We start from the raw sequence: 23,344 nt of genomic DNA, 5'->3' as shown, positions 1-23,344 counted from the left end.
ATTCCTTTGTAGGCCAGAGAGAAAAGAGGCTGGAGTGTATGCTTTAGACACTGGCATCTGGGCTTCTATCCCTGGCACTACATGGTGCCCTGTGCACCACCAGGACAGAGCTGGGAGGAGCCTCCAACACCACTGAGTGTGGGACCCCCAAAAGTTCTCTAAGCCACAGGATTGCAGTCTCCCTCAAGATAGCTAACAACATTTTTCTGGAGCTCCTTAGCTGGGGGATATGGCCAGAAGGGAAAGGAGGTTCTAGAAAAGTCCTATTTGCTTGGTATAGCTCCTTGTTGTACTGAAGAGGGAAACTTATAGAGGCTTCCTAGATTTTTTTGTGCATTGTTTTACCATATTATCTAGGATAAGCTATGATGCAGCTTCAGATTAAGTAAGTAAAAGCCAAAAGTCTTGCAGATTTAATATACTTATAGCTCCCTGGAGGTAACACCGCCAGTTATGCAGAGTCACTGGGAATAAATCTGGGGAGGGTTCCTGAGGCAAAACAAAAGCCAGGAGCTGTGCTTTCTGTAGGATGGAAAGGGCTAGGTCAAACTGAATTAAAACGAACCCACTTGTGTAGATGTACCAAAGTTTCTTTAACCAGTTATCTGTTCTTGGGCACTCAGGTGTTTTCCAGATTCTGATTCCAGATTCCAGATTCCAGAGTGCTGCAATGAGGCCAACCACACATGATAGGGGAAAAGGGAGCTCAGATAGAGAAGGGAGCACCAAATCAAGGGTGTTGGGAGGATCCTCCCAGGATGGGAGAAGCATGCTGAAAGTAGACTATAGACCAAACATGATTGCCACTCAATGCCTCTTTTGCAAACCACAACACCCAAAAGGAGAAAGAGAACAAAAGGGAATGCCCTGCCACAAAGGTAGGGTGGAATGGGGGGGATGGGGGGTGGGAGGGATACTGGGACCCATGGTGGTGGGAAATGGGCATTGGTGGAGGGATGGGTATTTGATCATTGTATAATTGAAATCCAAGCACAAAAATTTGTAAGTCTACAACTGTACTTCATGGTCTTTCACTAATAAAAATTTTAAAAAAAGAAAGAAAAAAATGAACCCACTTGAATAATTTCTGTGCGCTCAAGGACACAGGAACTGTTCCTGGTTGTCTGGAATCTGGCTCTGGGATGATAGTGCCTGAAATTTAGAAAAAGTCTGATAGGAGAGTTGGGTGCGGGGGGGGGGGGTGAAACTAATTCACTGCCTACGAAGAAAATGGGCCTGTAGCCAGGGTCTCGAAACTAGGTCAGGACAGCTTGAAAAGGAAACAAAATGAAACTCTGCTAGAAGTGCTGTGGAGACCCTGAACCATAGACACTGGCTCATCTGCAGTCCCCTTACTATGCACACACCCTATTTTGCTTCCCAGGGAACCTTCTGCCCCTTTCTGCAAGGTATGAAGCCTCTTGGCTTCTTCTAGGAAGCTCTCTTAGGCAGGGTTCCTCTAAAGAAAGCTTGGAGTACATTAATAGAACTGTACACGAAAAAAAAAATCCAACCCCATCAAAAATGGGGAGAGGAAATGAACAGAAACTCCCTCAAAAAAGAAATACAAATGGCCAAAACGCACTGAAAAAAAAAATACTCTACATCACTAATCATCAGGGAGATGCAAATCAAAATAACAATGAGATAACCTCTCACACCACAGAGACTGGCACACATCAGAAAGAACAAAAACAACCTGTGCTGCACAGATATGGGAATAAAGGGACTCCCTTTCATTGTTAGTGGGAATGCTGACTGGTTCTACCTTTCTGGAAAACAACATGGGCATTCCTCAGAAAACCTAGAAATTGAGCTTCCATATGACCCAATAATACCATTTACTTGGGGTTCAAAAAAGCACAGTAGAAATGACATCTGCATCTATATGTTCATTGCCGCACTGTGCACAATAGCCAGAATCTGGAAACAACCGGAGTGCTCAAGAACAAATGACTGGTTCTACACAAAGGAATACTATGTACCTGTTAGGAAAGATGAAGTCATGAAATTTGCTTATAAGTGGATGGTCATGGAGAGTATCATGCTAAGTGAAATGAGTCAGAAAGAAAGGGACCGACATAGAATGACTGCACTCATTTGTAGAATATGAAATAACATAATATGAAACTAACACCCAAGGACAGAGACATAAGGGCCAGGAATATTGCTCCATGGTTGGAAGTCTGTCTCATGAGCTGGGGGAGAAGGCAGCTGGGACAGAGAAGGTATCATTAAGACAATCTTGGTTGGAGGGATCGCTCAGGATGGGAGGTGTGTGCTGAAAGTAGATAAAGGACCAAACATAATGGCCTCTTCATATCTGTACATATCTGTATTGCAAACCATAATACTCCAAAGGAGAGAGAGAGAGAGAGGGAGAGAGAGAGAGAGAGAGAGAGAGAGAGAGAGACAGAGAGAGAGAGACAGAAGGAAATTTGTTTTTTGGGTCACACCTGATGATGCACAGGGGTTACTCCTGGCTCTGCACTCAGGAGTTACTCCTGGTGGTGCTCAGGGGACCATATGGGATGCTGGGAATCGAACCCAGGTTGGCCGCGTGCAAGGCAAACGCCCTACCCGCTGTGCTATCTCTCCAGCGCCCATGAAAACTTTTTTAATTGTATCTCAATTTAAAAAAAAAAAGAAAGCTTGGAGCTGGCTCACACTGGATTCAAGAGGACAGGAGCAGTGGCAAATGGGACTAGGTGAGCCAGGTGAGGAGGGTATATATATATATATATATATATATATATATATATATATATATCAGAACCAGGCCATATAATAGGGATCAGGCCTACAGTAAGGAATGAGGCACTCACCTCTCTGGTAGAACCGAAGGGCGTGCCACATAATGCAGAATTAAGATAAAGTGTTTGATGCAACAGTTCAAGACCATTTTTTTTTTCCTTTTTGGGTCACACCTGGCAATACACAGGGTTACTCCTGGCTTTGCACTCAGGAATTACTCCTGGCGGTGCTTAGGGCTGGAGGGCTGGGAACCGAACCCGGGTCGGTCACGTGCAAGGCAAACACCCTACCCGCTGTACTGTCACTCCAGCCCCTTCAAGACCATTTTTTTTTTAATAGAGTGGTTAGGGTGCACATTTTCCATTTGCCTAAGGTTCCAACATGGCTCTGCAGGGCACTGTGCTGTGCAATCACAGCTTCCAGTTACCACCGTCCAGATGGTTCTCCTAGTTCAGTCCCACCCAGACGGACTAGAGCAGCTCCCAGCAGAGGCCTCTGGAGGAGACAAAGCCTTTATCTGAGATGCGAAGACAGAGGCGAGGCTAGGCTTGCAGGAACGGGGGCGCACACAACTGAGTCCAAACCTCCGGCTAGACTGGGGGTGGGAGGGGTGCAGGAGGGGAGAGAAGGTTGTCGCCAGCGACCCGATCAAGCGGGGTTCCCTAGAATTTCACCTGGAGGGAAAACTTGCCCACCTGACTTTCTCCCGGCGGGCGGAGGGTGTGGATACTTAGACTAGCGCAGTCCCCAAGGGAGGGGCGACTCTATCCCAACCCGACAGGTGTTGGCACAACCCCAGGTCCACGTCCGGGCCTCAGTTTCCCGCACTGAGGGTGGGGCGGCACCCGAACAGGGTCCCCACGCCGAGGTCCCGGCTGAGCACCGGGGCGCGGTTGGCGCCGAGGGCCGAGGTGCGAGCGGGGCGGTCCCGCGGGCGGCCGGACCCGCTCAGCGCCCAATCGCCGCGGGCCCGCCGAGCCCCGGGGGGCCGGGGCCGCCGCCCGAACGTGCCGCGGCTGCGCCGACGCGCGAGCGCCTGGCAGGGCGGCGGGCGCGCTCAGTCTGGCGGCGGCGGCCGTGCGCGGACGGACGTGCCGGGAGCGCCGCAGCCGCCCGCGCCGCCCGCAGCCCCGCCGCACCGCTGCTCCCGGGCCGCGCCCGCCCGGCGCTCGCCATGGTGTCATGGATCATCTCCAGGCTGGTGGTGTAAGTGGCCGTCCTGCCCCGCGCCCCGTCCCTGCGCTCGTCCTCCCCGGGCCCCCGCGCGCCGGGCCCCGCTCCCCGCGCTATTAATACCCCGCTGCCGCGGCTAATTTTAGCAGGTACAGTAGCTGCCCGGACGCCGCGAGCGGGCGGCGCGGGACGCGGCTCCGGCCCGGCCCGGCCCGGCCCGACCCACCCGGGGGCGCCCAGCAGCCGCAAGCGCGATCGGGGGTCCGGGGCGCACCGGGGGATCTGCTGGGGCGAAGGGGAGCAGGGGGTGGGGGCGTCTCTCCGCGCTTCGCTCCCTTTGTTCCCCGGCTTGATGGAATGCGCAGCGGCCCCCGAAGGGCGCGCCGCGGACACACGCGTCCGTGTCCTCCGGGAGAAACGCTGGCCGGGGTGGTGCGTCGCTTTTTGTCGGGTGGACAGGACAGATGAGCCTGGGGCGCTGCCTGGAGGGCGCAGCGCCGGGATGGGTGGAGAGATGAAGGCGGGGCTCCCCGTGAGGACTGGAGGGGAAAAACCCCTCCTATTTCTTTTTAGGGTTTCCAAATTGACAGCGGCAAGGGCAAGACAGGGAGGAAGACAAATAGGAATTTTGGTGTACACTCCTCGCGCCCCTTTTCTCCCCCCACCCCACCCCCACCTCCCAGGCTGATTCCTTTGGTGGGATTTTGAGGGGAATCGGGCATCTTCGAAAATTCCCGATTTGCTAGAGCTGAGAGCAGCCGGCGGTGGTGACGCTGCCTGCCTCCGGCCTTGCAGAAGAGCGCAGTCATCTGGGGTGAGGCCGGTGTGAAGTCACCGGGGTTCACGGAAGGGAGGGGGGCGTTTTCCCTCACCCCCACTAACCCTCCCCCCCAGCTGAGGAATCTTCTTTGGGAAGCCTCATTCCTGGGGTGGATTCATTCCTTTGGGGAGGGTTCGGAGCTCAAGGCCACTGCACCCAGATCTCTCTCCCTTGCAGGGAGTCTCGCTCAGTCTGACAAGGGTCGCCACCTACAAGGGGCTGCAGGCGGGGCGCTGACATTGGTTGGGGAAAGTGGAAGCTGGGGGTGCACCTCAGCTTTTTCCTTTGTCTGGAAAGGACTCCTGCACCATCGCGGCCCCCGTTTAGCAACCCCACCCATCTCCTTTCTTGGTCGGGAGTCGCAGGCTGACTAGGCTTTGTCTCTGGCCACCCTCTGGGTCCTCCACATCAAGCCAGAATGACTGTGGCCCTCAGACCCCAAGTTATTCATCTCGAAGGCCTCTGCACAGCTGTTGTTGCCTGCTGGGGTTTTTGGCCTTGCCTTAAGATGGCATGTCACAGATTTCAATTTCTGCGGGCAGAGCTGGCATGAACAATACAGGGGAGCTGGCCAGCTTACCGAACCCCTTGCCCAGCCAAGCCTGCCTTTTCTCTAGTGCTGCTCTTTCTCCTGGAGTCTTGCTGTGGTCTTCATGTTTCCCAGTGACTTTGAGGTGGGAGCACGTTTTTGGGGTGCAATGCAGTGTTTCCTTATCCTGGTTGGAGAACTCTCTCTGTGTGGGCCCCAAGATTGAAGGGGCAAGGACTTCTGAGCTGGGGTCTGTGTGACCACCTTGATTTTGATCAACATTCCCCCACTTCTGTACAAGACTGGGAATGGTGAGGAGAGGCAGAGCATAGTAGGGATATCATGCTAATTTTTCTTTATCTTGGGGAGGGGAGACGGGGGTGGGGGGCTCCCAAGCATTGCTGAAGAGGCCCAGAGGCCCCTCCCTGGGATTCTCAGTTCACACCACCCAAACATGCATTGCAGCTGGGGCACACTCTGCAGTGTTTAAACCACCACGTGGTGTGGGGGATCAAACTGGGTTAGTGCGTTCTGGCATGTGCTGTAGGCCCTGTGCTGTTTCTCTTGCCCCCTGCCACTGCTTTCTAAAACAGAGAATCCCAAGCTGATTTGGCTTACCTCTGCCTGTTCAGAAAAAGGAGAAGAAAATAAGAGTTACTAAGCATCTCTCTGGGAATCTACCTTTAAAAGGGCAAACAGAAAGCACCCCCCCGCCAGCAGCCCTCAAGGCTGGATAGCACCCCTCCCCTGGATCAACCCAGCACCCCTGCATGGAAGATGGCGTAGCCCACTTTGGAAAAGACCTGCTCTCAAACAAGGCAGAAGAGAGACTTTAGAGAATCTAGGTGGCGTGAGAATCAGGGCTCTGCTCCAAGGTTTTGGGTTGGGGGGTTGTTGTTTTCATTCATTGCCAACTGTAGAAGAAATACCATGTCCCTGCCCAAGCCTGGTTTCTACAGAAACTTAACATGGACATGTCCATTGTGAATTATGGAAAGCATTTTTAATATGCAGTGTCCATTTCACATCATTAATACTTGTCCATTGTAGGAGAATCAAAAAATTCTAGAAAGACTCCAAGGAGGAGATGGAGCGATAGCACAGAGGGTAGGGCATTTGCCTTGCACGAGGCCAACCTGGGTTCAATTCCTGGCATCCCATATAGTCCCCTGATCATGGCCAGTAGTAATTCCTGAGCGCATGAGTCAGGAGTAACCCCTGTGCATCGACGGGTGTGACTCCTCCCCCCCCACCCAAAAAAGACTCCAAGGAATCTTTTTTATTTACCACAGATAGCTCGCCATATTTTGAGAGATATATTCAAGATGTTTTTCCTGCCCATCGATGCACACAAACTGACACTGACCATCCGTGGCAGTTTTCAGTTCAGCCCAGTGCCTTGTGTCTCATAGGGAAGGTGGGATAAATGCTGGAAACCTAGAGCCCTTGGTTCAAATCCCAGTTATGTCTCTTTCCAACAAGTCTCAGTTCACAATGCAGATCCTGAGCTACCATTTACAATCTAGTTAGCCTCATGCTAGTGCAGCAAAAGTTTCAATGGAACACAGTAGATAAATTGCTCAGCACCACAGTGAACATTCCTTGCTTTGTTTCTCCCTTTGGTACCTAGAGAGGGTGTAAGAGCTCTGGAGGGAGCTCTCAGACTCAATCTTTCCTGCTGTTTTCAAACTAGCTCTTCTATTTTCTTTCTGCTTGTTTTGTTTTTTGTTTTTGTTATTGTTTTTGGGTCACACCCAGTGATGCTCAGGAGTCACTCCTGGCTCATGCACTCACAATTACTCCTGGAGGTGCTCAGGGGACCGTAATGGGATGCTGGGAATCTAATCCGGGTCAGCCGCATGCAAAGCAAATGCCCTACCCGCTGTACTATTGCTCCAGCCACAAACTGGCTTCTCTGAAGACTCAGTCCAAGTGAGTGAGCCCTGAGCTCTTCAACCCTGATTCAACACCAGCAACTGCCACTTTGTTTTATATATGGTATTCATCTATTGCAGTTCTAGATGATGTAGTATTTGGAAAAATATGGACCGTGTGCATGTGTAAGTGTGCATGCACTTCTCTCTCTCTCTCTCTCTCTCTCTCTCTCTCTCTCTGTGTGCGTGCATGTGTGTGTGATGAACCGTAGGTCTCTTATATGGAAGGCATGGGTTTTTGTCTCTGGTCCCTGGGTGTGGTTTTCTGCTACTAGATCTAATGATCTTGCCCTCCCCACTTGTCTGTAATACGGAAGCGAGCATCAGCTCTGCCCAAGAACACAAGGTGAGCTGGTGAAGAATGCAGGTTCTGGATTTTTGGTTTAATGCCCTTTCTACCTTTGCCAGGTTTAATGGTTGTCCCAAATCATCCCTTTTTAGCATTTTAAGATCTCTGGTATGCAGTCTTAAAATTCTGTCCCCATTCCCATTCCCTGGTAACAATCTGTCTAGGGTTTTGTAAGTCTCTGTTGTTTTGAAGGACATTTCAGAAAGACCTATGACTGTGTTCTGAGGATGGGGAGGGCATGTCTTCCTTTCAGCCAGAAGCCTACTGTCCAGGGGTTGTGAGGATTGGTGTCACCAGTGGCTGGGAATACTTGGGAGGCAATGGTGGCATGGGCCCTTCCCAAGCCTCTTTGTTTGAGTACTTGGCTGCTGAGTGTGTGACAGTTGTGCTGAAACAGGCCTGGGGAGAGGCAGGAGAAAGAACCTGGTGGCACAGGTCCCTGGGATGGGGATTAGGGATCCTCAGGAGAGATTTGTGTCTGCCAGGCAAAGGTCACAGAGAGAGGATCACTTTGAAATGCTGCTTTTTTGCTTGCATTCTTCCTTACTCTCTGGGCTCAGGGGAGATACTCAGTGTAGTACCAAGGTTGGCCTTGTGAGAACCTGCTTGATGCCTCTCTGGAATGTGGGGGCTCATTTACAAGTGACTTTTCTGCCTCTCTTATTTTATTTTGTGAGCCAGAGAGATAATATAGAGGTTTAGGAGCTTGTCTTGTAAGAACCCAACTCCTGTTCAGTCTCCAGCATGGCAAACGGTCTTCCAAGTATTGCCAGGAATGACCCCTTGAGCTCAGAGCCAGGAATCATCCCTAACCTTGTACCACAAGGTGTGACCTCCACAAACAAACAAAATATACTTTTCGGGGGGGGGCAGAGAGATAGTTAGGGATTAGGGTCAACCCCTAATTGTTCAATCCCTGGTACCATGTGATCCCCCAAGTAATGCTGGGGGCAGCCCTGGGTGCTCCTGAGCACCGTCAAGGTGACCAGGGTAATCTGCTCACTGCAGGGCCCAAGGAGCACCATATCCTCTGGGTTGGTTTGAAACACGGGTCTCATCAGTTGAGACTCACTGGGAAGGGTTTTCAGGCTTACTGAGAACTGCTGGGGAACTCCCCCACCTCTTTCAATATTTTATTTTCTTCACGAACAACTACAAAGGCCCCAGTGAATTTTGAACTGAGACAGTGCTCACACACAGGGTAAGAACATATGGAGGCTTCTCTCTGCTCTCTCGGGTCATTTCATCCTAAAAACAGGTGTGATTGTCTCAGGACAGAGTTTGGCAGAAGCCCAGAATATTGGCGAAATATATCCAGAGCTTCCACTCATGGGTTTACTAAAACCAAAATGGATTCACTGCATAAAAGAGAGAGTTCTGATTCAACAAATTGTCTACATAAGTAAAAGCTTTGTAGAAAGAAAAACCCTGATTTGCACATTGTCCATATTTAAAACTTATTTTTAGCAAGAACTATCTAATGTTTTAAACAGGCTCCTATTTGGATAGCTGAAGTTCTAATTTATGGTTTTGCTCGTTGTTTTGGGGCCACAACTGACAGTACTCAGGGCTTATTCCTGACTCTGTGCTCAGGGATGCCTCCTGGCAGGGCTTGGGGGACTTTACGGGGTACCAGGGGTAGAAACCAGATCAGCCTCATGCAAGGCAAGCTTCTTACCCGCTGTCTTATCGTTCTGTTCCTAAAGTTCTATCTCAGTCCCAGGGCTGTGCAGACTGTGGATTCCAGTCAGGGATGTGCAAGAAGAGTGGAAAAAATATGAATTGATCTCAAGATAGTCCCCAACTGCTGCAAAATGAATGGAAGAAAAGAAAAAGACGTCATGCCTTAAACACGGACTTGCCTTTCTCTGGGGCCTGCTTTAGCAAGTGGAATGCAGAAAAATGATCCTTAATAGAGGGTTCGGGTTGGTTGAGGATTTATTTCCTGACATTGTGATACAGGCCAGGCTAGGAACTGGGTAAATAGTTGAGTTGTGAGAGAAAGGGTGTTGGACTAGAAGTTTGCAAACCTGACTTTTAGACCAAGTGCGGGTCTGACTCCCAGACAGAAGCTCACACCCTTCGTGGGTGACAGATTCTAGTCTGTGAGCCAAGGGGACGAACCTGGCAGCAGCCTGGAGGTCCTAAGAGCCTCAGGACCCTGCAGGCCCCATCCTTCCCCCTCCTCTGCAGCAGCCCAGTGCACTGGGTTTATTTATAAACAGGAGGAGTATCCTCCAGGAAGTGAAAAATACCAACTTAGATTTCACGGCTGCTCTACTTGCCCTGTTCTCTGTTGATTAATCCTGCCTGCTGGGAAGTAGCTTTTGTGCACTTGTCCATCCCCCCACCTCCCCCTCATGTCTTATTTGAGGTTTAGTAGACAAGGGATTGTCTCACCTGGTGATTATGAGTCGAAAATGAGCTGTTGTTACGCTGGAGCAATACGCAGCAGGTAGGGCATTTGCCTTGCACGCAGCTGACCCGGGTTCTATTCCCAGCATCCCATATGGTTCCCTGAGTACTGCTAGGAGTAATTCCTGAGTGCAGAGCCATAAGTAACCCTTGTGAATTGCCTGGTGTGACCCAAAAAGAAAAAAAAAGATCTATTTTCTTTGGAGAGTGTATGACTGGGGGAGAGGGAGACCCTTGGGAAGAGTGAGGGAAGGCCAGGCCTGCTGTTGCCGCTTGGTGAGGCTCTCGTTTGGCCATGTCTGTGCATAGGCACGCACGCGCATGTGTGTGTGTGTGTGTGTGTGTGTGTGTGTGTGTGTGGTGTGAGTGCATGTGTGTTCTAAGAAGCTGGAGGGAGAGAAGGACTTGACCATGCATTAGACAGAACACCAGGCACCTCTGGAATTTCATCACTAAGAATGAGACACGTGTATAGCTAAGCAGTTACCAGGTTTCTTTGTGTCTATAGAATTTTTTCTGAGAGGCATTAAGAACTAAGGGGTGCTGTATTTGGGCTCTGGTGGTGCATTCTTCTTCTTCTCTTCCTCCTCTCCCACCCCCCTCCTCCTCTTTCTTCTTTTTATCTTATTCTTCTTTTTCTTTTCAAGCTCCCTCTTCTTTCTCTCCACTCTCCTCTTTTCTTCCTCTTTTCTATTGTTTTTTGGGCCCCACCCAGTGGTTGTCAGGTCGTATGCTCCTAGTCTCTGTTCAGGGATCACTCCTAGTGGTACTTTAGGGAACTGTGTGTGATGCCAGGGGGTCAAACTAGGGATAGCCACCTGTAAGATCAGCATCTCAACACCTTGTTTTCTTCATCTGAACTTGGAAGAAAGATTGAAAGATGTGTAATTGAATACATGTTATTCTGAGTTTTCCAGTCTCATACACTGTACCAAGAAGCAAATAGTTTTCCTTTTGGATTTTTTAAAAAATATAGGTCACATACAGGGACTTTCTTGGGATTATACTCAGGGACTCTCTTGGATTACAGAGAAACACTATGTATATATACACGTTCAAGCATAGCAAGCAGGCTTTGAGCAGGGAGGCCAGTTTCTTTCATCTCCTGTGATTGACAGTAGGTGCCTAGGATACTGTGTTGATGAGAGGGAGGCTGGGTAGGGCTCAGAGGACAAGACCTATGAAGACGATGGTAATGGGGACACCATGTTGGATAACCCCTTTCTGATCACAGAAGAACTATTTCTCCTTTGAAGTTCTACAGACTTTTCTAGATTAGGAAACAGAGTATCCTCCTTTGCCTAAGTCAGGGATCTTCCTGGCATCCTATGCCTACCAGGCCCAGACCTTCTCCAAGCAGTTTCAGGACAAAGGTGCCTCTTCATTGGCAGCATACGGAGCCGTTCAGCAGATGGCTTGTTGGTCTGTCACTCGTTCCTCTTGGGATGATCACTCAGACCAGATCTTCCCTTTTTCCTTTGCAAAGCTCAGGTAAATTTGCACTGGCCTTTTCTTATGTATGTGCATATTCACATCTTTTCTGCCTCCTGGTCGAGATCCATGAATGCCACTTTGGGCTTCAGAAATGATATTCCCAATCACTCCTGGTGGCATTTTTGGCATCTCTGTGGAACTTTGGCATCTCTGGGAGCTATGCAGCTGTTCGGATGCAGAATCCTAGGTCCCATTCAAAATGAACTTCATATGGGTTTGGAATTTAAACATATTCTGCTTGGTCTCAGTGCCCCCGGCTGAGAGATTAACATAAAGAAAGTTACTTGGATGGGCTGGACCAGAGAAATAGTATAGTAGGTAGATAGGGTGCTTGCCTTTCACATAGCTGATCTAGGGTCCAACCCTGACAGCATTTATGGTCCCCTGAGCTGTACCAGGGGCGATCCTACAGTGCAGAGTCAGGAGTAAACTCTGAGTACCTGTGAGTGTTACCAGGCCAGGATAAATACTAGGGTATTTAGCAGAAGTTAATCCCAGTCTCGTAAGAGCTCTCAATACACATCAGGCAAAATTAACTCCAAAGTATAAGAATCTGGCCAACATATGCTAGAAGAAAAGGGAACTCAGAGAAGGGAGCACCAAATCAAGGGTGCTGGGAGGATCCTCCCAGGATGGGAGAAGCATGCTGAAAGTAGACTATAGACCAAACATGATTGCCACTCAATGCCTCTTTTGCAAACCACAACACCCAAAAGGAGAGAGAGAACAAAAGGGAATGAATGCCCTGCCACAGAGGCAGGGTGGGATGGGGGGGTGGGAGGGTGGGAGGGATACTGGGACCCATGGTGGTGGAAAATGGGCACTGGTGGAGGGTCGATCATTGTATAACTGAAACCCAAGCACAAAAATTTGTAAGTCTACAACTGTACCTCATGGTGTTTCACTAATAAAAATTAAAAAATTTTTTTAAAAAAAGAATCTGGCCGGGGGTTGGGGGGCAGTGTCACTGAGGCATCCAGTGTGGACAGAGAATAGAAGGCATGAGAGTACTGAGTGTGCTGAGGATGAAAGCATTCTGGAATGAAAATGCCAGTCAAGTTATGTGTCCTTACTCACTCTGCCTACCATTGCTGCTGTCACAGAGAGCCACAGACACAGTTGTCTCAACAGAAATTGAGTCTCGGGAAGCCTAAAACACGTCATATGGAACGTCAGACAAGTGATTGCTGGGACAGTGTTTCCTTCAGGAAGTGCCAGGGGAGCATTCTTTTCTTGCTTTTTCCAGTTTCTGTGAGTGTGGACATCCGCTGGCTTGTGGATGTCTGTCTTCAATCTCTGCTTCTGCTTCTTCTGTCTTCGTGTTTTCCCTGCCTCCCTCTTCCAAGGATCCTTACCATTACATATAGAGTTCATCAGGATCTTCCAGAGTAATCTCCCCAGCTAAAAGACTTCGACTTAAACACATTTATAAAATCTTTTTTGTCTGAGAAGGTAAACATTCATATGTTCTAAGAATTAGGATTTTGGATATCTATGGGCACCATTATTCAGATTAGAATGTATAACATTCTTACACATTTCCTGGTGCACCAACTAGCAATGAACTGGTCATGGCATAGGTACATCCATCTTTTGCTTGCCCAAATAACATGCATGAAGTTTCTATAGATGTTTCTGGGATTTCTTCTGTTTCATTAGTCAATTTATTTAATCCTTCCTCAGGAAAATACTGTCTTAATTAAATTTTTAAAAAGATTAATAGCTGGTTTAAGTACACACCCTTCACATTTTCTTCCATAGATTGCTTCCCAAAGTGTTTTTTCTTCAACAAAACATATAATTTAAGATGCAGCATATCTTTACCATAATTTAATATGGCCATACTTTAGAATCTTTGCCAATTTTGTGGTTGTGAGATGGAATCTCATCGTTTTAATTTGCATTTCCCTGAATACTAATGAGATTTAGCATCTTTTCTTATGTTTATTGCCCATTCATGTTCTCTCTTCTGCGAGAGTCTGTTTAAGTCTTGCCAATTTTGTTCTTGTCTTATTGATTTGTGAGAGTTCTTTAGATATTTTGGACAGTAGCTCTCTGTTAAGTTGATGTTAAAAAGTCTTCTCATGGTATGTTTTTCTTCATTTTTGTTTTATTATTTTGATCAACAGAAGTTCTTAATGTTATTGCTATGGGTTTATCATTTTTTATTTATATTTTTTTCACTTTTTGTTCCTAGAAAAATCTGACCTACCCGATATCATGAAGAGACTCTCTTAACTATAAGCACTTAACTATAATACTTCTAGCACTTTTATGGTTTTGCCATTCACAGTTAATTTTTTAATCTGTCTTGTATGATTTTTGTTGACCATGTGAAGTAAGATTATAGGATTATTTTTTTCATGAGAAATATGTAGCACTATTTGTTATAAAGTTTTTTCTTTCTGTATATTTTGCAGTATACAGTTTCCATGAATGTGTGAGTTTGTTTATAGGTGCTTTAGTCTGTCTCATAGAACATTTTGGGAGACTTTCTACCAGGAACAATCTTAATTATCATAACTTTATGAAATTTCTTGGTGTCTGGCAACGTCAAGTCCCACTTAGTGCTTTTGCTCAATTCTTGTGTATATATGTGTGTGTGTGAGTGTATCTATCATATACATATATGTGTATATGTATGTATCTATAAAATTATTTCTGAATTACGTGTTGCAACATATACACAACTCAAAAAGGGAGTTTTGACTGGAATAATGTTGAATGTATATGAACACAGAAATTGATGTTCTTAAGATATTGATTCTTCTAATCCATAAACATGGTATTTGTCTCTGTGTGTTTAGGTTTTTAACTATTTTCAATAAGATTTTATATTTTGGGGATCAAGCAAATGGCTTAAAGGGAGAAGTACATGCTTATTAGGAGTTCCAGGTTCAGCCCTCAGCATTTTATGGTCCCCCAAGTATCACTGGGAGTAGCCTCCAAGTACCACTTTTTTTGACACCCTCCCACTCCCAAATTAAGCACCTTCCTGTTTCTGTTGACTCTCAATCAAGATAAATTTTACATTTTCCATGTTTTTAAGTATTTATTTGTTTACAGTGAGCTTGTATCCTTTGGGACTTTATCTGTAAGATTTCTTTGTGATCTGAGTTAAAGGTAGCTTCCTCTAGAGATTTGCCTTTGATTCTGCCAAGTTTCTGAAGACACTACCATTTATTGGATCACTGGAAAGCAGATTCTTGAGATTTTTTTCACTTGACCTCTTTGGGTAGATTAAAACTGGCCTGCAAACTTGTGTGAGGGAAGGCTGGTGGCTCCAGATTTTTTGGGGGAAGTATTGTTTCCTCTCCTGCACTGTCATGGCTAAAGAATGGGCTTTTTCCTTTCCTGTTCCTTCAGAGGGAAGCAGGTTTATCTAAAGCTCACCCTTTTATGAATGGTGCACTTCTTTTATTGGTAAGGGGGAGCTCTCAAGCAGTGCATTTCTCATGGTTCAGTGCCTGCACCTCCAGGTTCATACCTGTCAGTGCTTATTAAACCAGAGTTGGCCAGGCAAAGTTCACACCCTACTTGCTGCCCTATCTCCATGCCCTTGGATGGCGCCCTTCTTTGGGGCCTATATTATTCTAGGATTTCTGTAACAACATACCAAAACCTGCAAAGATGAAAACAACAGGGCAGTGAAGCGTGGATTCAGCCGAAGCTCCTAGTGGTAGGGTCATATCTTCTCTCTTTCCAACTCTGAGAAGTACCAAGGGCTCTGAGCAATGCAGAAACTCTCAGGTTCTTTGCGGAGTCTTAGGATCTTTGTGGGGTCTTTGCTGTTGGCAGGGAGGAACTGTTGACACCAAGAGACTGGAGGAGAAGGAAAGGCAGAGCCATCTCTTCCCACATCTTAGAGGGTGGAGGGAGGAGACAGTGAGATGTGCAGGGTGAGCTGTCGAGGGCTGCTTTGCCCTCCCAGATCCTAAGAACCAGCATAAGGAGCCAAAACCTATTCTTTTTATTCTAGGCACTGTGATGCAGGATGCTGTCAATGTCAGGGTTTCATGCATACAAAGTGCGAATACCACACCTTCCACCAGAGTGTCCTCTTGCCTCAACCTGCCTTCCCCACTCCCCATCCCACTCCACCCCACGTACCTTCATCATTGTAAGCCCTATTCTACAGACCAACTCTCAAGTTCTGTTGCCTTTGACCATTTGTTATTCTCTTACTAGGTTTTTTATATCCCATATGATAGAGATCATTCTGTGTCTGTTCTCTTTCTGACTACCTTCATTCAATACGATACTCTCCAGACCTACCAAAGTAGGAGCAAAGTACATCATTTTTGTCTTTTCTTATAGCCAAATATTATTCATTTTATATATATATTAATTTTAGGCACCATGGTTTACAGTACTATTAATGATAGAATTTCATGCATAAAATGTTCCAAAGGAGAAGGACAGATACAGAATGACCTGTCTTATATGTGTATGTGGGATGCCATATCCAGTCATCTGTTCTTGGACACCTGGGTTGTTTCCATATTTTGACTATTGTGAATAGTATTGGAATGAGCTTATGCCCATCTCATACCATGATCAATTAAAAATCGATTAAAGACCTTCTGTATGACTGAATCCATAAATTATGTTGAAGAAAACATAGGCAGAACCTTTCATGACACTGTATCTAGAAGCATCTTCAGTGATTCAGTGACATTGGTCAAGTATATGGAAGTCAAGATAAACAAATATGTTGACATCAAATTAAGAAGCTTCTGCACCGCAAATGACCTGGGGTGGGGTGGGATGGGGGAAATGGTCCACAGACTTGAAGAGAATATTTGCATGCCACTTATCTGAAGGTTAATATCCAAGATTATTATGAGATCTTTGTAAAATTTAACAAGAAAAAAATTACACTCCATCAAAAAAATTGGGGAGACTAGATGAACAAAAACTCCCTCAAAGAAGACATACAGACAGCAAGTAGGTATATGAAAGTATGCTCCGCATCCTTTATCATCAGGGTAATGATATCATCTTACACATGTGAGACTGGCACACACCACAAGTGAAAGTAGCCAGTGCTGGTGTGGATGTGGGGGAAAGGAGCTCTTAGCTCATCAGCTCTTAGCTGATGGGAGTTTCGACTGGTTCAACAATTTTTGGAGAACAGTATGAACACTTCTCAAAGTAAAAATTGAGCTTCCATATGATCCAGTGATTCCCCTTAGCAGTATCTACCCCCAAACCCAAAAAGCTTTAATCCAGTTGCTAAGTTTGCCATGGGGCCAGTTCAGCCCCACCTACCTGCCTCTCTTGCCCACCATTCCCCCCCCCCCCTGCCCCCAAACACACACTGCTCAAGATGTTGGAATCAAACCTCTGAGGTCAGCCCGAGCTGGCCCAGCCCGGCCCAGCCCTGCAGTGTCCCCTGGAGGAGGACTAAAGCTCAGCACTTCCCTGGAGGCTGCTCACCCAGCTTAATGAGGCACTGGGCAGGGAGGGCTTTCCCTGCAGGCCATGGGTGAATTCCCCAGCTGCCATGGATGCCTAGGCAGCCAAGCTGCTGCCCTGGGCTGGCAACAGGATGAGGTCAGCTGTGGCTGCAGCAGGCCTGGCACTGGGCAAAGCCCTGAGTGAAGTGACTCAGGGTGGAGACACTGGTCTCGGGGTGTGGCGGGGCGGGGGGGGGGGGGTTGTACTCTGAAGACAGCTTCCTGGAGAGAGTGACCATCAGGGGGTCAGCGCTTCCTGGCAGTCTGCAAACGCCTGCAGGTGCTGGTTTGCTTTGCAGGGTTTTAGATTAGAACTCCAACACTTAAGAGAGAGGGACATGACAGAAAGTCCCAGATGTTTGTATTCTTTCAGAAGAGCCCGAAGGACTGGCAGTGCAGAACAAGCCCGGCCAGGCAGCACCCGCCACACTGAGCAATGACTGCCCAGGGCCCAGGCATTCCCTCAGCGGCCCCAGCCCCTGTCTGCTGCTGGTGGTTGTCTTACACTCTGTCCTGTCTATCATCAGCTTGTTGCACTATTTCCAGAGAAAGCTGGGGTGGTGTTTGTATCCTTGTTTCTGCAGTGAGTAACTAAGGCCCTCACAGGTTGCAACATGAACTGTGGGGAAATAGATCGGGCCCAGTTCAGGCATGGCCCTGCCTAGGTCCCAGTCTCTCTGTCCACTAAAGGGAAGAGGTCAGTGGGGGTGCTGAAGGTTCACTGGGGTCATATTGCTGCTGACCTCAGTCACTTTGAGGGCTTATCAACAGTTCTGTTAGGGGTTAAAGGGACGAAATTGAGTGACTTGTTCCCTAGTTATGAAGGCAAAATGTGACTCCACTGAACTCTAATACAGACACATATCTAGACTCCAGAGCAGATGTTGCATTGGCTGTTTGCACACCTTGTTTCATTTAATCTGATTGGTAGCCCTGTGGGCGAGGTAACTTTACAGATGAGCAAAAAGATTAAGGAATTTGCCGTGACTAAAATGGTAGAGCCATTGGGTGGGTTTTTGCCTGAGTGTTGCCATATCCTCTGCCCCATGAAAGAGTCATTCATAGAGAAATGCAGTGTGAGCAGAAGAGCCCCGTGCTCTGCAACACAGAGACTTGCCAGAGACCAAGGTCCTGTGGGCTGGACTGGCTGGTAGGGAGAGCTTCAGAGAGGAGTAAATAAATGGTCTTTGAAAGGCAGGTTGGGTTTTATTCTGCAGAGATGGAGGCATATGTAAGACTGAGATTGTGTTTGTTGTATTTATTTAATTTTGTTAATAATGTTATTTTATTTTGTGACTTGGGACCACACCTAGTGGTGCTCAAAGGCTACTCCCACCCGGCTCTGTACTCAGTTGCTCTTGGTGGTGATCAGGAGACCTTGCATCTGGGGCAGCAGTGGCAAGGCAAGTGCCTTAATCCCTGTATCATCTCAATTATATTTGTTTATTTGTTTATTTATTTATTTTGCTTTTTTTGGGTTGGACTGGAGTGATAGCACAGCGGTAGGGCATTTACCTTGCACGCAGCTGGCCTGGCCAGCCAGGTTCGATTCCTCCGCTCCTCTTGGAGAGCCTGGCAAGCTACCAAGAGTATCTTGCCCGCATGGCAAAGCCTGACAAGCTACCTGTGACGTATTCGATATGCCAAACACAGTGACAGTTGTCACAATGGAGACGTTATTGGGCCTGCTTGATGAACAAATGGGGGGCAAATCGATGAACAATGGGAGGACAGTGCTATAGTGCTTTTTTTGGTTCACACCTGGCGATGCACAGGGACTACTCCTGGCTCTGCACTCAGGAATTACTCCTGGCAGCGCTCAGGGAACCATATGGGATGCTGGGAATCGAACCTGGGTTTGTAGCATGCAAGGCAAACGCCCTACCCGCTGTACTATTGCTCTAGCCCCTCAATTGTATTTAAAAAGGCCAGACAAGCCTGAGTTTAGCATCTCTGTAGTGACCTCTTGGAAGTTCAGATGAGAAAGGGAGATTTGAGATAACAACACAGAGTGAGTAGTGGGTAGGAGTGAGCCATTGAAGGGGGTGGGAGTAGTGGGAAAGCAGAGAATTGATGTCAAGTTCGGAAGCCAAAGGAGTTGAACACGTGTGTTATCTGTGGGACTAGAGAGGGCTGAACTGATTGATGAATTCATGGAACTAATTGAGAGGACCTTGAGCCACACACATGTATAATTATATGGGATTTTGGAATTCACCTAGTCTGTCTTGTCCTGTTGCAAGGACAGCTCTAGTGACATCTGTATGGAAGTCAACTTCCAGTGCATGGTAGTGACACTCGTTCTCACATGGTCATTAGCTATTAAAATTAGCATGGTAATAGGGACAGTTACTTAGTATCTGCACTGGAATAAATAGTGTCTCTCAAAGTTTATATCTACCCGGGAACTCAGAATATCACCTTTATTGGGAAGAAGTCTTTAGCAAATGTAATCAAGTTAGGATGAGTTTATGTTGGATTTAGGTTGGCTCTAATCTAGTAACTAGCATCCTTATAAGAAAAAAGTTGTGGAGAGAGGAGCAGAGAGATAGTACAGCAGATAAGGTGCTTGCCTTGCAGGCAGCTGACCTGGGTTCTATCTCTGGCATCACATATGATCCCCTGAGTGTCACCAGGAGTGATCTCTGAGTGCAGAGCCAGGAGTAAGCCCTGAGCACTGCGGTGTGGTATAAAAAAGAAAGAAAGGAAGGAGGGAGGGAAGGAAGGAGGGAGGGAGGGTGGGAGGGAAGGGAGGAAGAAAGGAAACAAGGAAGAAAGGAAGGAAGCAAGGAAGAAAGGAAGCAAGGAAGAAAGGAAGGAAGCAAGGAAGGAAGGAAGAGATACTTGGGAGGCAGGGGAAGAGGAAGAGGAGGAAGAAATTTGGAGGAAGGATGAGACATGCAGAGAGTCACATGTGAAGGTTGAGTGTTTGTCATGCCTTTATAGGCCAAGAAGACCAAGAGTTGCTGGTGATCTCTAGAAAGGCAAGGAAGAATTCTCCCTTAGAGTTTTTCGAGGGGACTGATCCTGCTGACATCTTGGTTCCAGACTTCAGAAGTGGAGAGAATGAATTTCTCTGGTGTTAAGCCTCTCAGTTTTTTATTCCAGTGGTCCTAGCCCTAGCAAACTAAGGCATGTCTGTTACCTTGACAAACCCATAGTCCCTACTAGCCTCACTGTCATTAAAGTGAACTAGGGCCACCTTGCAGGCTTTAGAGGAACCACCTAGGTACCAGAGATTTTCCATTGTCCTTTCTGGTGCTCACAGTTTTGAATATAATCCAGTCTAGAATTTTGCAATGGTGTTCCACCTTCTCCATAACATAGCTCCTTTGTATTGCTTTACAATATTCTGGAATTTCAGGGGTTTAGCTTCATAACTGTATGTGTATATAATACACATCACTTCCTTCTGTGTACCCCCACTACCCCAGAGACCTTTTCCTTAGTATTCTCACTTCCTTCCATTTCACTGTGGCAATGACCCGAGTTTTCACTGAGTCTAGAAATTAGTTTTGTTGTTGTTTTGGTCAATCATTTGTTTTAGTAACTCGTATTCCACAAATGAGTGAAATCATCTTGTTGTCTTTCACTTCCTTATTTCACATTATATCTTCAGCTTAAGTGCCGTCCACTTTTCCCCCAAAGGCACAATTTCATCCTTCTTAATGGCAGAGTACTATTCCGTTTAGTATACAGACCACAGATTATTTATTTGGTTCTCTGTTGAGGGACACTTGAGTTAACTTCTTGTTTTGACTATTGTTAACAATGTTTTTGTGAACAGAGGGACAAATATCCTTTTGAATTAGTGTTTTCATATTCTATAAATATATGCCTACATATGGTATTGCTGGATCTCATAGAATTTTCATTTTACTTATTTTTGATCATCTCCATACCATTTTCAAAATGGCTACAGAAGTTTACATCCCCCAGTGACAGTATACCTGAGTTCCTTCTTATCTCTATCCTTACCAATACACGATTTCCTTTCTTTTTTATATAGGCCATTGTCATTTGATTGAAGTAATATTTCACTATGGTTCAGACTGGCAAGTCTTTGTAATAAGTGCTCATGACCATTTTTTTATGTCTCTATGGACCATTTGTATGGCTTTGAAGATGTGTCTAGCAATGCCCTTATGTAGATTTTTTTTTAATTATGTCTTTTGTATTTTTAGTTTTTGAGTTGTGTGAATTCATACTTTATGTACTTTGTTGTTTTGGTTTTTGCAGCACACCTGGTGGTGCTCAGGGCTTACTCCTGGCTCTGTGCTCAAGGCCCGCTCCTGGGGGTGCTCTGTAGATCTTATGAGTTGCCGGGGATTGAACTTGCGTCGGCTGCATACTAGGCAAACAACCTCCCTGCTGTACTATCTCTTCACCACCCACTCTTTATGTATTTTGGATACACTAGCTCTCCCAGGCGCCATCAGCCCCTGGTTGCAGAAACCTCTGAGGCCCAGCACCCTGGGGTTCCTACAAAGGCCAGGTATCTTCCCTTCCATTATTGCTTGAGCCAACTTGAATTCATTTCTGTTATGACTGAAGTTTCTCAACTGGGGCCATATAGCCACTGTGGGCCCCAGGACATCACAACAGGGCCACAGACATTCATATGGTAGGGGGTTGGGCAGAGTATGAGACCAGGGGCCCAACCAATAGGACAAGAAGGGCCACCAGGAGGAAACGAGGCCAGAATGTTAGGAAACGGCTGGACCAGAGGATCCTCTACAAGACCCTGGGTGTTCCAGAGAGGAAGCAAGAACAGAGGCCAAGGAGCACAGAGCTGTGCTCCTGGGGTCAGTGTCTCTGCCCTCTCAGTCTCATAGGCTGGCCTGTGAAGTCCTTAGCTAGACCTGGGAGGTTCTGAAGCTGGAGAGAGAAAAACTCTCTTACTCCTTCCTTGCTGTCCTTTCCAAACAGGGCGTGGGCGCTGCTGCCCTTGGCTGTGCCTCCCAACCCCCGTTTCTAATCCTGTCGGGTTGAGAGGCAGAGCCCGGTCTGCCTGCTGGCCTAGGAATCTTGGCTCTGAGCGATTCTTAGCCCTGTGAGCAGGCTCACAGCACGGTGCTTCCTTTCCTTTGTGCATTCCTTGCATGTGTTTGCCTTTGTTCTTGCAGGCTGACACACATTCATATCAAGAACAGGTGATTATATCTGAGCGAAGTGATGGGTCAGGATAACTCCTGACCCATGGGCCCTATTTGGCTTCTGTGCTTGTGCATGATAACTTTTTTTTAATGGTCTCCCCATGAATTGAAGAATATAAAAATAGAAAGGAAATGTTATTATTCTCCCCACCCACCTCCCACTATTGCCAGCCTCATTGTAGAGCATCTTTCTATTCGTTTTGTACTTGGGAACTTCATCTATTAAAACCTACAGTTTTGATGACATGCATTCATTACTTTCTGCAGTGATTCTCTAAATATAACATACACAGTTTTGTGCTGTTCCACACATTTTGTCAATACTATTTTTAGTGCCTGTATCCATTCTAGTAAGTGGAGCACAGTGACCTTAAGTGTATAGAGATGCCTTTTGAGCACAAATAGCTTTTAAATAACACACGGGAAGTGTGACAGCAATGCCCATTTCTCCAGTACTGTGCTGATTTCTAATTCTTTGCGTGTGACTGTAGGGAACGGGAGATTGTTTTTCAGATGGTTTTCTAACACTGGATCCCCTGCATGGAACTATGGAAGGACAGGTGCGGCTCTCGGAGAGGCTGTGAGAGGTGTCATTGGATCTTTCCTCTCACAGTGTTACCCACCCTCTACCCACACCAGGAGGAGAGGCCCCGTCAGAATTTCCCTGTACTTCTCTCTGCCCTTCCTCTGAACAGTGGCACAAGAATAAATAACTGATTCTTTTTGCATTTCTTAAGTTTGGGTGGGAGAACTCGCAGCCTCCTTTGGCAGCTCAGATACCACTCCCCAAAGGGCAAAGAGGTGTATTTTGTTCTTTCTCTAATGTTATAGTAGCAGTTTGTCCCAGTGGGATGCTCTGATAGTTTCACATAAAGATTGTTCAGTTGACCTGCTTTATTATTTTAAAGATAAAGGACTTGGTAACAGTTTTAGCAAGCTGGTTTTGTTAGTAGTTTGTTTTATTGTGACCACATTTATAAGCACAAAAATATGGAAAAATGAATAACTAGATTGTCTTTTTAAAAATTGTTTTGTTTGGGGGCCACAGCAAGAGGTGCTCAGGGGCTACTCCTGGCTATGTGCTCAGGGATCACTTCTGGTAGTGTTGGGGGTGGGGAGGCACATGTGGTGCTGGGAATCAAGGCTGGGTCAGCTGCTGTAAGGCAAGTGTCTTAACCCCTTTATAATCTTAGCCCTAGAATGTCTTCTTTGTGTGTGGGGGGAGGAGGGGCTCCTCCCTTTTATTTTTTCCCCACTTTAT

At 46.8% G+C, this 23,344-nt stretch overlaps 1 protein-coding gene across 2 annotated transcripts in view; it reads left to right on the top strand.

The window, feature by feature from the left end:
• Nucleotides 1-3,827: 3,827 nt before the first annotated feature.
• The window catches only part of REEP1 (receptor accessory protein 1), a 121,616-nt gene continuing 102,099 nt past the window's right edge, over nt 3,828-23,344 (top strand). For both annotated transcript variants that reach the window (XM_056116416.1, XM_056116423.1), the window contains exon 1: nt 3,828-3,960. In XM_056116416.1, the coding sequence (XP_055972391.1) occupies nt 3,929-3,960 (32 nt within the window). In that variant the 5' untranslated portion in view covers nt 3,828-3,928. The remainder of the gene's footprint in view (nt 3,961-23,344) is intronic.

The sequence above is a fragment of the Sorex fumeus genome, unplaced genomic scaffold, assembly GCF_029834395.1.
Source record: "Sorex fumeus unplaced genomic scaffold, SorFum_2.1 ptg000003l, whole genome shotgun sequence".
Classification (NCBI taxonomy): Eukaryota; Metazoa; Chordata; class Mammalia; order Eulipotyphla; family Soricidae; genus Sorex; species Sorex fumeus.
This window is presented reverse-complemented; position numbering and strand designations above follow the sequence as displayed.